Raw genomic sequence first — 14,521 nt, forward strand, 5'->3', positions numbered from 1 at the left:
TTTTATGAAGATATTTAGAAAAAATATAAATTAACAAAATAATTACAAATATAGTTTTTTATTTGCTTATAAAAACTAAATATGTTTTAAATTTATAGATTTATAGATTTATCTATCATATCCATACAACAATTGAAATTTCTTCTTTAATATTTTTTTAATTTTTTATACTTTTAGATTTAGAATTAAAAAATAAATAATAATAAATTATATTTTATCATTTTGATACAACAACTGAATATATTATAATTCTAGATGATTTATCATATTCATAGACCAATTAAAATTTCTTCTTTAATAATTTTTTTTATATTTTTTAAAATTAAAAATTAATTAATTAATTAATTACATTTTACCATTTAATCATAATAATTAAATATATTATAATTCTATGGATGATCCACAAAGCAATTAAAAGTTCTTCTTTAATAGCTATTCTTATTTATTTTTTATAATTTTTAAAGTTAAATAATAAATAATAATTACTAATTATATTTTCACTTAAAAATTGGGCCAATTTTATAATTGGATAGGAGAGTTAAATTTTCCATCCCATAAAACATTAAAACTTAAGAATTATAATTTATAAATTATAGTTAAGCATAAATATTAAATGAAATTATAATTAACTAATATATATATATATATATACCTCATTGAAATTTTATATATAATAATATTATTTATGTATAATTTATTAAAATATTTATGCGTATATCCAATATCCAAGACATACAGGGGAAGGTAGCTGTCTACCCTTTCCTTTCATCCCATATTATTGATTGGTTAAAATTTTCCGATATAATACCTTTCCAGTATATCATAAATTGCCCACAGCAGCCCATGACTAGAGGTCCAAATAAAACCATCTTGAAGCATCTAAGCCCAGGCCCAAATTTATTTGCTGTATATGCCAGTGCCTAAACCTTCTCCATTTGTATGTCTCTGTTTGTTGTGTCTATTTATGCAAATTGGACTCGGAGGACAACATTCATGCAAATGTGCTTTTGGTCATTTTAAGTTTTAGCATTTGAAGAACATCATTGAAGAGTGCAAACTCCAACAGAGATTAACACCTCGATCTTATGATGAAATGTTTTTCTATAAATATTATAAATTTCAACTTGTATCCTATATAGATGACCATCGGGTATAAAATCAGGAAAACAAGAAGGTTGTAAAGAACTGATTACAACTTGAGATGAAAGCATAATTACGACATGGTGGATAAGGGATTTACATGGATAAGAGACTTTGAACAAGATCGACCAAAAGACAAAGAAAAAATAAATAAATGAATAAACATCAAAATCCAAATGCAGATTCAATGACGACCTCAAGCAGAGCAGCTCCCGGAAGACCTTAATTTATTTGTTATTATTTGTTAGGAAGGAACCTCGAAAACACGGTATCACTATAATGCTCCTTTTCCCTTCTTACTCTTCTTCCATTCCACGAGCAACTTCAGAAAATCCATGACCTATGAGCAAACACGCAGGTGATTTTGCAATCAGAAAGAAAGTTATGGACAATAATATATAAATATGGGTTTCTCAACGACCCTGGCGTAGTGTGTACCTCAGATGGATCTCTCAGGGAGTAGAACGCATTGCTCTCTTTTGGCACTGAGGATACTAAAATTCCATAACCTCGCTGGCCCTCACGGAGGACCTGAAAGAGAAGTCAACTGATTTCTTACTCTTACCAAAATGAAGATCCTAAAAACGACTTGGAAAGAACATGATTAATTTGGCTTTACCTTAAACGCATCTTCATCTGTACGGTCATCCCCAACATATATGGGAAGCACATCCTCAGAATTACCTAGTCCTGGCATCATTTTCCAACCAAAACATTCGATTAAAGAATGATGAGAAATGAAAATGAAAATGATGATGGCAATTAGAAGCAGAATTACCAAGTGACTCGAGTAGAAATTCAACAGCTTTCCCTTTATCCCAGTCAATCACAGGACGGACCTCCAAAACCTACATAAAAAGGGTACCCAATGACAAAAATGAGAAATAAGATAAAAATCAGCATCTGCTTGGTAGCACAAAAAAACAGAGAGGGGGCATAAAAATGAGAAACAATAAGATTACCTTCCGTCCATGAGTCAATCGTAGACGTGGGTAATCTTTTAAAACATCATGAACGCATTGTGCAACTGCAGGCCAGTTCTGAAAGTAAACCGTAGCAGCGAGAGAAACTTGTAAGCATTAATTAATTATACAGAAAACTGTTGCCAAAGAAATGACATGATCAGCCTACAGGAAAGTAACCACTACCTTTTCATCTACATTTCGATAATGTACAGAGGCACAAAACTTGTGATTCTCAACTTTTGTACCTTTAATTCCTTTTGTATTCTCGACAAGGGTTCTAAAAACCTGTCGAAAATACAGCATAAAGAAAAAATTCAGTTGATACCATTGTAAAATGAGTAAAGAAAAAACTCAGTCAATTCCGTTATAAAATGAGTAAAGAAAAATAGATTTAATGTTCTGGATGACTTGTTACTCCAATCAGGATGTTACAAACCTCATCGATCATAGGTAAAAATTCACTAGCAGGCTGGAACAGATTTACTTCCTTACCCTACATTCAAAAGAAGCATCAAAACAAGACAGTGAATATTAAGGCACCAAGTAGAAGAATTTTATACTAAAGGGTTAACCTTTTCCAGTAAGTACAGTATACCTGCTTGTCAGTAGACCTAATACAGTTTGGATGGTCATCAGCACAGGCCAAATCTCTGACTGGCCCCATGATGTCCATTCCATGACTACCAGCATAATAAAGCTCCGTCAGTCCTACAAACTCGTATACCTAATACAAGTACAGGGAAGCAAAGAGTAATCAATATTAAATGCCATCTGAAAGAAGTAATCATATCACAAGAGCAATTAATGAAAGGCCACACAATTACCACAACATATCACAAAAACAATTAATATAAGGCCACACAATTACCATATCACGACTTCTTCCACTAATTATTGCCGTTGGAAAATATTCTGCAGCATCTCGCACAGCAATACGCATCTGATATTCATATCAGTTAATGAGAAAAACAAGTTTTTTTGGAGAAAGAATGAGAAAACAAGATTTTGATAATACTTTCTTATAAGTATGTAGGCACTTACGGCATTAGACATAAATGCACGGTCAGGATCATCTACAATTGGTGAAAGAGTACCATCATAATCTAAAAACAATGCTATTCTCTTGCCCTTCGCATAGTTCATGATATTCTCAAATGAAGTAAGTGCTGATGGATATTTAATCTACACAATCAAGGAATAAACAAGATTAGAATAAACAATTCAGTATTTTGAAATTCTTCAAGGGAAAAACAAAGAAGACCCAAAAGCTAACCAAACAATAAATATAAACATACCATCCAGGATGAATAAGCAACATCATTATCCTCTGATGTAATCTCAATATTGAAATCCTTGGTTAGCTTCTTGCGAGGAGGTGAGGAAGCCTTCATGGCATCCAGCCAACCAGCAGCTCGGACATCATCGAGTTTTCCTGGCACAGGTTTCTTTCTTGGAATTGTTAAATACAAGCCAGAAGGGAACGCTGCTCCGGGTGATGAGTAAGACAACAGACTGGAGATGCCTAACCTAGACTTACTCACAGGTACGGGATCAGTGAGAACAGGAGCAGCATGTTTTGATTTCAAGTCCATCGGATCCAGATTATATAAAAAGGTTTACAAGGATTATAACAAAGTATGTGGCTTGTAAGAGCAGGTTGGTCCACAGTCCACTTTGGGTCAGAAGGTTCAATACAAAATATCTACTATCTTTACCCAACCCTTTTATCTATGAAAAACCACCTCTTCAAAGTTTTCTTATCAGTAGTGTTGTGTGAGCAGTCCATCAAGTGCAAGCTTCCTGAAAACTGCCAATAACGGGAGTATGTTATTACTCAAATAGAACCCAAGGAATCCCTGATGTAGGTACACTACAGGTTAATACCCAAATAGAACTCGAACTGCAGTTAAAAATATACCTTTTCATCTCCAGAACTACAAAGCATTTATATGAGATAACTGAACATCATGTGGAGAGTAGATTTTGAGAAAGAAGTGACCGTACAGTCTGCACAAGCCAAAAGGAGGAAAAGAAAAAATAATTATAAACTAAAGAAAATTAGAATTCATTACAAAAATAAATTAAGCAAAAGATGGCTACAAGTTATTTTACATGCAAGTTTAAGAATAAAGTATAAGCAATCTCTTTTAATTGTAAAAAGCTAGATTCAGGTCTTATATTGGACAATCACCCGAATATATCCAAAGAGTTAACTCCGGGCAGCAAAAGATGTAAAGAGAGTAAGAATAGTTTGAGAAATTTGTTTAAGAGGGTATACTCAAAAAAATTGATCTGCACGTTCCCCCAGAAGATGGAGGGGTTCAATTTTTTCTTGCGGTTTTGATTAATATTTCATTTATTTCTTTGGGATTTTCAAGGTTTGGGAGAATTTATTATAATAGAACTATATATTGCTTAAAATGTTTAATTAAAACAGAGCAGAAAAAGGTCCAATCCCCATGTTTCTATCCCCTAATATGGTACTTTTTGGTAGATGTTACCATAGCATATTAAATTAATGTTCATTCTGTATTAATGTCATTTCTTATAAACTTGTACCACGATATATTAGAAAGAGAGATGAACACGGTAATTGCAAATGAATATTCTTCTACCACAATAACCAAAAAGAAAGAATGAAATTAAGCAAGAAGAAAAGAAATTTGAGGAAAAAGAAGTTGACCATAGAGAGATGAAGATGGGGTAAAGCAAGCAGATTTCTTTTCAAACTATAGAAAGAAAAGGAATTAGTATACAGATACACGACTACAGGACCCCTTCTACCCACCGATGCATAGTTTCATTTTCATCTGAACATCACTTCTATCACAGTGAATAAAGAATAACATATTCGATTGACAAACTCACAGACCCAAGTTTTATGTTATTTTCTATATTGAATAGAATTGTCTTTATCAAATAACGAGGGAGAGGTAAAAGATGACAGTTAAGAGTAATTTCTCCTTTGAATGCAATGTATTCAAAGTGCCGAACAAGAACAGTATCCCTTAATTTGGTAATTACCACAATTATAGGTATTTACGAAATACGATAAAAAGGGAATCGAAGAGAGAACTAAACTCCCGCCCGCAATGGGACGAGAATGACGACAATAACAGCTTTGAACGTTTTACCCGGAAATATTTTCTGAAGAATAGAGATGCATCGTACAATGCATCAAGGCTAGAAGAACAGACCTTAATTTATTATCATTTATAGTTTTACCGACAATAAGATCATCATCAAGTAGCATCTTGCTATTGATAGTAGCCTAAAGAAGTAGTGATAATATAGAAAGATCTAACATATTAGTGAAAGTATAATAAAAAATCAAGCATGCATCTTTAAATCGCCAATTTCATTACAACTGACGATTACCGGAAAAAAGAAAAGAACAAAATAAAAACGTTAGTGGTCGGTTATAGAAAAACATGAATTGATATTAAGCTTCGAATACTGGCCCACGAAAATTGAAATTCTACGGAGTGGAGTGTGGGCGCTTTTTGAGACCGATTTTCAAGAGAAAAACGCCGTAATTCTAACACTCATTTTTAAAAAAACGCTTATGTCCCACGTAGACAGTGAGCAACACACATCGGTCAACCGTTGGGAAACGGTGAACGCATGCCTGATTTTTTAACAATCGGCAGAACTAAACAATAATAAGATATATGGGCGTTTGAGCGTTTGTTGAAACGCCTATATCGATCCGACGTGGCCGTTTTTTGAAAACGGCAACGGTTCCAAACATCCCCTAAGATAATAGTATCTGCGCACGTAGTAGTAGAAATCAGAACCCAAAAAAAATTGAGCATACGTAGCAATTAGCGAGCCAATAAGATTTTGGATCCAGGGAACAAAAAATTCAAAGTGAAATCAAACATGGAAAAAAGTTAAAACAAATTTAACAAAAATAAATATAATAGTATAAGCTCGGATATCCTACCCGCAGGATATATATCTTCGGTATTTACATGTTACAAAGAGATGTTCTCAATGTAGAGCTGTGGGTAGGAGGAGATCCGGATTCTAACATTTTAACACCACATGATCCAAAATAACTACCTGGAAAGAAAAAACGTAGAATGATCAGCTTTTTTTTGCAAGAACGGATGCTAATAAAACCGCGGTGAGACCAGTTTTTCGTGCATCTTTTTTTCCCGTATATGTGACTGTTTAAGTTAGGATAGATCGGGCGATATTGATAAAGGAAACGAGAAACAGACCTTTTTTTCTCGTTGCGGTTTGCAGCAATCGACAAAAAAATTTAAAGCAAATAAATCAAAGGAGATAACAAGAACGGCATTACATCAATTATAAACCACATACAGTCATGATGAAGATGAAATAATACGGTTAATGTCGGCAGATTTTCTCCACAAAAGGAAATGTTACACCATCTAATGGAGTCATTTGAAAATTGAAACATACACCGCTAGCTTACCATTTACCTAAAAAAGTTACTGGTAAATAAAAAAGCTATAAATTGTCAAAAGCCGAGAGGACTCACGATCCCGCCCGAGTTAAAACAAAACTAGCTCAATCCAAAAACGTCATGTCATCAACTCGCAAAAGACAAATCGATACGGTAAAATCCTAAAATATATACAACAAAAACTCCTGGTGCATATTGTTTAAACCATCGGGGAGAAGCCCTAGCGTTCAAACGACGACGCGGCCCTCCCAGGTAAAGATCGACAAGAGAATCAGAGAAAATAATGTCTGAAACCAAATCGAACAACGAGAAACGTCAATCATCAAAGAACCGTCGGAAGAAAATCAAACACCCCCTTGTAGAAATGTTTGAAATCAAAGCTACAAGCTTCTTAGATTAAATCGAACAGCATTGGGCACAACCCCAGAAAGACTTCATAAGAACGAATGAAATGGAGAGAAGACAATGATAGCATACCTGATTCACGACGTCTCAAATCGTAACTCTGCTTACACGGACCAGAAGCGAAAGAAGATTCAATCCTGAAAATGCAGGAAACGGACGGATATCCTTAGATCCCGACCACCGACAGGAACCGCTGAAATCGTTCGCAGAAATAAATAGCGGGAGCTGTAGACAAGAATGAGCAATGAAGGCAAAGCTACAAGAAAGAAAGAAGAGGAAACCTGGGGAGAACGAGTCGAGAAAGAGAGAGAAGAGAAGCAAAAAGTAGAGAGCCGCGTTTGAAGGCAGCGAAATTGCAAAGAAAGCCCTTGAAAATCGCAGAGAAAAGTGACGCCAACAACGATGTATACGCACACGCAAGGAAGTAGGAAAACTGGAAAAGAGGAAGGGAAGGCGGGTGAGTCGTTTGGGTATTTATAGAGTTTCGTTCGCCGAGGAGACGTGGTAAACAAGGCAACTCGGTTGTTGAATCGGGAAACACCACCAGAAATTACAAAATCTTTATTTAACAATAAAATAATAACAGAAACATAATAAAAAAGCGATTTTGTTACCATAATTTATTTTCGTTCCATTAAAATAAAAACCGTCACATATGTTACGGTCGTTTTAGACTATGCCCTAGCAACCTCTGGTGGACCCACATCTGAAACTCTCGAGAAACGCACACGTGTATGCTCTGCATTCCAACCATGCACTCGGCGACACCTGTGACTGTATCAAGGGTGACGTGGACACGCGTCAGAGCGGGCCCGCCACGTAGGAACGGAGTCAATTGCCGCAAGTGTCGCTTTCTAAAACAGCTGGTGGTCTCCGTACGGGGAGGTTTTAAGTTTTAACTTTTAAATAAAACCGTGGAATAATAGAAGCAGAGATGGATCCACGTGGCAATGAGTGGGTGCCAGGTCACGTGCGGAAATCGAGCCCGGGAAGCCGAAAAAGCGGTCTTTCCTTTGGGGGTGGTCTCGCCCCTCGTATTCCGTGTACGGTTCACGTGGTCCCAGTCCGAGCTGGCAAGGTCAAAAGGACCTCCAAAAAAGGGAGGAGTGATGTGAGCAAATTCCATTTTTTGATAAGGAGCACACCCTCCCTCTCTCTCTCTCTCGTCCCCTAAATAAAATTTAAAAGTACATTACGGGTTTAAAAAGACAAAAACATCCCTTTGTAACCGAGCTTTATCATTAAAAGCAGAGGTGGGTTGGTTGTCTTTTCACGAGGGAATATGCACGGTTCGGTTCGTCGTCCAAAAAAAAAAACGATCGTTGTCCATAAAAAGGAGGAAGGTCAGATTTCCTTTTCTAAACCGAGTGTTGTACCTGTACGCGAGTCTGTGGGGCCCAAATAAGGTTGGTTGTTTTCGGTAAACACGACGGTGTGGTCGGTTGGCGTGGGGTGACTTTTTTAGACTCGCTCCCTCACCATCTTGATTCTTGTGGTTTGAGTAGTCGTCGCTGCGCTGCGGGTCTGCGACCCTGCCTGGGTTCTAGGGTCCTTGGACTTTCTTCCATTGATGATTGAACTCCAGTCTTTTTAATTCAATTTTTTAATCAAACTTTGATCCTTTCTAGTCAAGTTTCTAAATTCAAAACTTAGGTCAAATGGTTTCTACTTTTCAACCATTGCGGGAAATAAATATTCAATGTGAACGTGGGGAATAAGTCACACAAATGCCTCCACTTTAATTTAATTTAATTGTGTCTGGCATGTTTCCATTGGATTGTATTTTTTCTATTTTAATTTGGTACATGGATTGTAATTGTTCAATAATCAGGCAAAACCTTTTACTGAATTCGACATATCTCCATCGGCCATCGCTCAACAGTGAGCTTTAAAATTTAATTGCAACTCAGAAAGATGAGATGGTTCCTTACTCGTTCTAACAGGATTTGCTTCTGTTAGATTTTTTTTTCCAAATGCTAATGGTACAAGCCTTTTTCTGTCCATATCGGTCCCCCATCTTTGGGCCCAGCTGGGTTTCTCACAGATAATTCCAAATTGACGGTATTAGATGCACTCAATACAACAAAAGTAATGTGTTCCTCAGCACCTTTACTCATTCTCTTTTTTCTTTTTCATAAATTGTCACTTTATCTATTGATTCTTTCAGGAATGACAATACTATCGCATTTAATATTATTATTATTGATGATGATGATGAATACCACCTGATTGGCTGATTCCTTACCACTTTGATGATACGGTTTGTTTGGTTGTAAGCTTTTTTTCAGGTACAATAAATTTCCGGAACCAAAGTGATCCCTTTTCTCTAGTACCAAGTGAGAAAAAAATATGTGGGTGACTTTCCTTAAGAAAGAAACGATGAAGTAGTTTCGTTTGACAAGAGAAAGTAGGGTTGCCGACCATTTGATTTTGATTTATAGATGCCAATACCTTTTTCGTATGATCAAATGGTGAAAACAAATCCTCTCAATGAAAAATAATCAAATGCTACTTTGTATACAATGTCATACTGAAATTACTGTCTTTCATACGACAAATGAGAAACCTCAGCCACAAATTTCGTGGGACCTGTATCATAATAGGGAATGCTAGGGGTGTTGTATGGTCAAAGTAAAACATGACGGAGAGAAATGGACCTATTAAGAAAATCAGGAGGTGTGCATGATTCCAAGATTTGTTTGAATTGAATCTCTCTCTCTCTCTCAGATTTGTTCGACCTGAAACCATTAAAATTTAAAACTCAAGGAAACACAATATGTTACACCCTGGAACCCTTCTAGAATGAATTTGCCCTTCAAAATCCTCCATCTATCATGTCAAAAGCAATTGGCCATGTCTTGACTTACTAAACACAAACACAATTCTGCCGTCATATATCTAATTTGAAGATGGAATGCCCTCAAAAGAATTTTGTATTTCTGGTATGAGTGTTCGCATTATAAATCTTGGGTTGCTTTTATTACTTCAGTTGAGGATGGAATGCTTCAAACTTTTCATCAATTTCTTGTTTTGCTCATTCAATAGACTATAGAGGATGTCATGTTGTTAATTCATTCAACAACTGAAACCCTTCTTCCAAGCTATTATATTTCAGAGGAGTGATGTTGGACTTGCCAACTTTTCAATATTCAATATGTGTATAGTGGCGTGCATGTGAATTTATATTGACCAGATCTATAGATAAACTAAGTCAGTCTAGTTTAACAAAGGAAGAGTCTCTACCTAATTTCTTGGAATTATTTTTAATAATTTATGTGTTTTATAAGTTCAAAATAACTATAAGCTAAAAAAAAAAAGAAAAATGAATATTAGTCAGCTATTTAAGTGTCTTTCTTTGTAGCTTTGGATACTTATTAAAAGGAAAAATCTATGATGTCGGGAAGACATGATACTGAAAAAAATTTGACCAATCAAAACTATCGTAAATTTTGATGAAAACCCACCTGATCAGTTATCACTTTTATGATGTCAATTGATTGGTTACAAGTTTTTTAGTATCATGTCTTTCTGGCATCATATATAATGGAATCTTTAAACTGTGTTTGGTTTTAAAGAAAAGGTAGGGAAAGGCAGAAGAAAACGCTTCCTTTTTTCTTTTTGAAAGAAAAAAAGAAAATGCTTTAAGAAACAAAAACGTTGAGATTTTAAAAACAATACAACTTTTGAAAGTGTGTTTCCAAAGTTGCTTTCTAACTTTATTTCCTCTTTCCTTTTCTTCAAGTTTTACACACACACACAAAAGAAAAATACTGTTTGGAAGTTATCTCCAATGCCTCGTTTATTTTACACTTTTGCCGTGACACAAAAATTGCTACAACGTTTGTAATTTCAGTTTATTGGTAAGTTGTTTTCCCATATCATATCTTTTTCATATCATAATCGAACCCTTTATCAATGGGAAAATCTATGATGCAGAAAAAAAGATATGATATAGAAAAAGTTTGACCAATTAAAACTCACCCATGAATTTTGATAAATAACACCTTTTTTTCTTGAAAATGATAAATAATAATAATAAAACACGTTTATAATTTCAATTTATTGGTTAGTTTTTTTCCCATATCATATCTTTTCCATATGATACTCGAACCCTACTGAGTTTGCTTTATTCTCTCACCACAAGAAAAAGAAAATGCATAAATAAATACTGCTTGGAAAGTTGGAAATCAGAAATTAATTTGGAGATTTTTTCCCTAATTTTCGTTAGGATGAAAAGCTAAAATGCATAATAGGATTCATGTGGCCAAAAACCTGAAATAGTTAACATAAAGTTGTGTTGGTTGATGCATTAATTAATCTAGAATAGAAAGCTAACAAAAAAAGTACACAAGACAAAAATAACACTAATACAATTCCTTTTGCCTTCATATTTGCTCTTCGATCCATCCATTGATTCATTGAATAGAAAGCTTGAAATAGAACAAAAGTGAACTGCTTTTGTACTGATCAACCTCTAAAACAAGCTAAGGAATTGGCCGTCCAAACGAATATGATTAACATTCTTTTCAGTGAAGAACCGGTGTAGTATTATAAGGTCAATAAAGTAAGCACGCCAACCAATCATAAGGGTTGGTCATCTAATAGCTGGGAATTGCAGCCAACCGTTGGATGCCCAAAATTAGTGGAATATATATATATATAAATTGAGAGTGACAATTGACAAAGAATCTATTTCTAATACAACACCTTACATTACAAGTTATTAGTATGAATAAAAATGGACGGTTATTTTCTAAACCACGTGTAAATTAAATATAATATTGGATAGTGGCAGGTTAATAACATATTCTAATCATGTTCTAACCAACAAACATTCGGGTGTCAACATTAATTCTAATATATAAAACTCTACCTAATTACGTGTTTTAGTGAGTGAGAGAAAGAGAATTTTATTATATAACCCACATAGAAAGATAAATTATTAAAACTCTACCTAAGTGAAAACGATTATTAGATTTTTCTTTTATATTTCTTAAACCCTACCCTGCTTTCTTATTATTAAATAATTTTATTATATAATATATTTTTTTAATCTTTGATACTTGATAGGTAGCGTCAACTGCAAATATCATATCATAAATACAATATAAATACAAAGTTAATATGGTGACAGTATATGACAAACACTACACCTCACATGCTTCAGTGAACACTTGCAGCTTCGTTCATTATTTTTATATTATATATATAAAAAAAGCTGGAACCAGTTGAAAGTCAACCAAATGAGCCAATGGAATTGAGTGGAGGCGGCAAAACCGCACAAGTTTTCTCTCCCATACCCCTACATAACCGGGTTCGGGTCATTTAATTCCCATGCCTTTCGGAGTGGGAACTAACCCAATTAACATTGGTTCATTTAGCCAAAACGATTTCTCCGGTTTGGGGGTGAGTAAGCCTGGAAGATGTTGTTGATGAGGTCCAATAGTACATTCCCAAAAGCTGCCGGAGTTAGGCTCAGGGACATCAACCCGACGGTTACGGACGGGCCCATTATGATGAAATGGAACTATCTTTGATTCTTTATCTTGGAATGTAATAGTAAGAGGTTACATCGCTGGGATTCACGGGTCATGGGCATCTATCACAGGCACAGCCTACCTTTTGAAAAGATGCGGTTGCGGGCATAGAAACTCTGATTGATCAGTTGCTGTCTGCGCTTTTCTTTCAATAATGATCGAAGGAAGGAAAGGATGCCCCAGTAGTTAAATTAATTAATAAATAAATACATGGTTTCTAACTGATTCAAACACCTAAAGACGACAACGCGCTTATTAGCTTTTGGGTTGGGCAAAGAAACAACTTAAAGAAAGAAAGAAGGAAAGTAGAAACAAGATACGCAGAAAAGAAAAGCAGCCATGGCCCATGGGCAGGAGGGAGAAAGAGAGTTGTAAGGTGGGGTGAAAAGGCGAGTACGGTCAAAGCAGCCACCTAGGATACACGAGGAAGGTTTTGTCCTGACTGTGGAGGACGAAGGCCCAACAGGGCCCCACGTAGCCCTCTGCCCAGTGCCCACCTAAAATCAGTGGGTAGGTTGATTTGGGCTTGGCCAGGCACCTCCCAGTCCCAGTCCCTTCAATCATTGATCCCACCACCAAAGATGTTACTTAGCTTATGTGGCATGCTGACGCTGGCGTATTTAACTTTACCTTGGCCGTCCCATTCTATTATATCTTCGTACTTTTTTAACCTATGCGTGAATATGGAAATTGGGGAAGGAATGGAGTGGACCCCAAACAACCGGCCCAATTAGTATGAGGAAAACAGCCAACTTGACTAGGAGCTGACTTGGAAGTCGGAACAGCAAAAAAGCCAGTGTCTCTCAGTCTTCCAATTAAAGGTCGATTCAACAAGAAAACGAAAAACGAGTGAAACCGAGAAAATCAAACACAAAACAGGCTGCGGCTGACTATTCTTCACAAACACACACACACAACTTTAAGGTAAGGTCGGTGTAAAAAGAATTAATATCATTCTTTAATTATATATATATATATATTATATAAATGAGGAATACAATTGAAGTTTAACGGAGTAGCAGCATCTTCAATGGCATCTTCCCCAGCTCTCGAGGTGTTTTCTTTCTTTTAATTTCCTTTATCTGATGGGAGTTGAAGAAAGCTACTTTCGATGTTGTTTACTTATTAGATTTTGGAAGAAATTAAACTCGGTCCAACATTGATTTAAGGCCTCTCAGGCTCGGCTTTTTCCAAGAAATTCAATTATAATAAATGTCAGAATAAATTAAAATTCATCATCCGTGACCTCATTCCCCAAACTCTATACACCAACTCACACAACTGGTTGATCCATTTCGTCGGGGTTAAGAAAATAAGCAGCAGCATTCACCGAATATCATGCATATGCATGCAAGCATGGTCTGGCGACCTTCTCTCTGTAGTGGTTAGGTCCATTATATTCTCCTTATTTTATGCCTCCAAAGTCCAAAGTCCAATCCATACTCCTCTACACTAGTTATACTACGTGGTTGGGTCTGATCTCTTTGTAAGTAAATAGTAATTACTTTGTCAAGAATCAAGATGATGGGTGAGAGGATATATGATATAATGCTACATATGGTTTTGCCAAGCACAATAAACCCAGTTCATAACTTGATAAATATAATATAAAAATCTCTGCCCTTGTCTATTGCCGGGTCAGGCATCATGATGAATGGGTTGTTGCTGAATTCATATTTCATTGTTCATAGAGTCATAGCAGCTTGTTGTCGAGCGAGAAATCAAAGCAATAAGCCCCGACAATTGATTGAATACCTTATTTAGATGGCGGAATGGCTGGCCTTTGATGCTCATCATGTCAGCACAATTAAAGGTGTAATAGCCAATTAAGACTGTCGATGGGTAATTCATAAAAGTTTGTTATCCAACATGTAGTGTGGTTGTGGGTGGAGACGAGGGTGGCATCAGGAATTAATTAAGGGGGTGGACTGGGGACTGGCGAGTGGATTAGGTAGCATGAGCTGCGAGCTAACAGTAGTGTTTCAACTACAGTACTAGTTAAGGCAGCCTGAGAGCTACGGCTACCCTTTCAATAATAA

At 35.8% G+C, this 14,521-nt stretch overlaps 1 protein-coding gene across 6 annotated transcripts; it reads right to left on the minus strand.

Annotated features, from left to right (window-relative positions):
- Window positions 1-1,083: 1,083 nt before the first annotated feature.
- LOC104602297 (putative trehalose-phosphate phosphatase F) lies at window positions 1,084-7,392 on the minus strand. 6 transcript variants are annotated; one of them, XM_088895766.1, is made up of 15 exons: window positions 7,227-7,367; window positions 7,018-7,082; window positions 6,052-6,170; window positions 4,024-4,112; window positions 3,401-3,912; window positions 3,147-3,287; window positions 2,974-3,045; window positions 2,701-2,829; window positions 2,542-2,598; window positions 2,289-2,390; window positions 2,103-2,180; window positions 1,919-1,988; window positions 1,760-1,830; window positions 1,579-1,671; window positions 1,084-1,480 (listed from the first exon to the last, which is right to left on the minus strand). In XM_088895766.1, exons 5-15 carry the CDS (start codon window positions 3,695-3,697, stop codon window positions 1,415-1,417), a joined length of 1,176 nt encoding a protein of 391 aa, XP_088751892.1. In that variant the 5' UTR covers window positions 3,698-3,912; window positions 4,024-4,112; window positions 6,052-6,170; window positions 7,018-7,082; window positions 7,227-7,367; the 3' UTR covers window positions 1,084-1,414. The 6 variants fall into 6 exon arrangements, with proteins under 6 accessions (XP_088751892.1, XP_088751891.1, XP_010264221.1 ...); XM_088895765.1 differs by having other exon boundaries at window positions 7,018-7,138; XM_010265919.3 differs by lacking the exon at window positions 6,052-6,170 and having other exon boundaries at window positions 7,227-7,392.
- Between the last annotated feature and the right edge of the window lie 7,129 nt (window positions 7,393-14,521).

Source organism: Nelumbo nucifera, chromosome 1 (genome assembly GCF_055504915.1).
Source record: "Nelumbo nucifera cultivar China Antique chromosome 1, China Antique-T2T, whole genome shotgun sequence".
In the NCBI taxonomy this organism is placed as follows: Eukaryota; Viridiplantae; Streptophyta; class Magnoliopsida; order Proteales; family Nelumbonaceae; genus Nelumbo; species Nelumbo nucifera.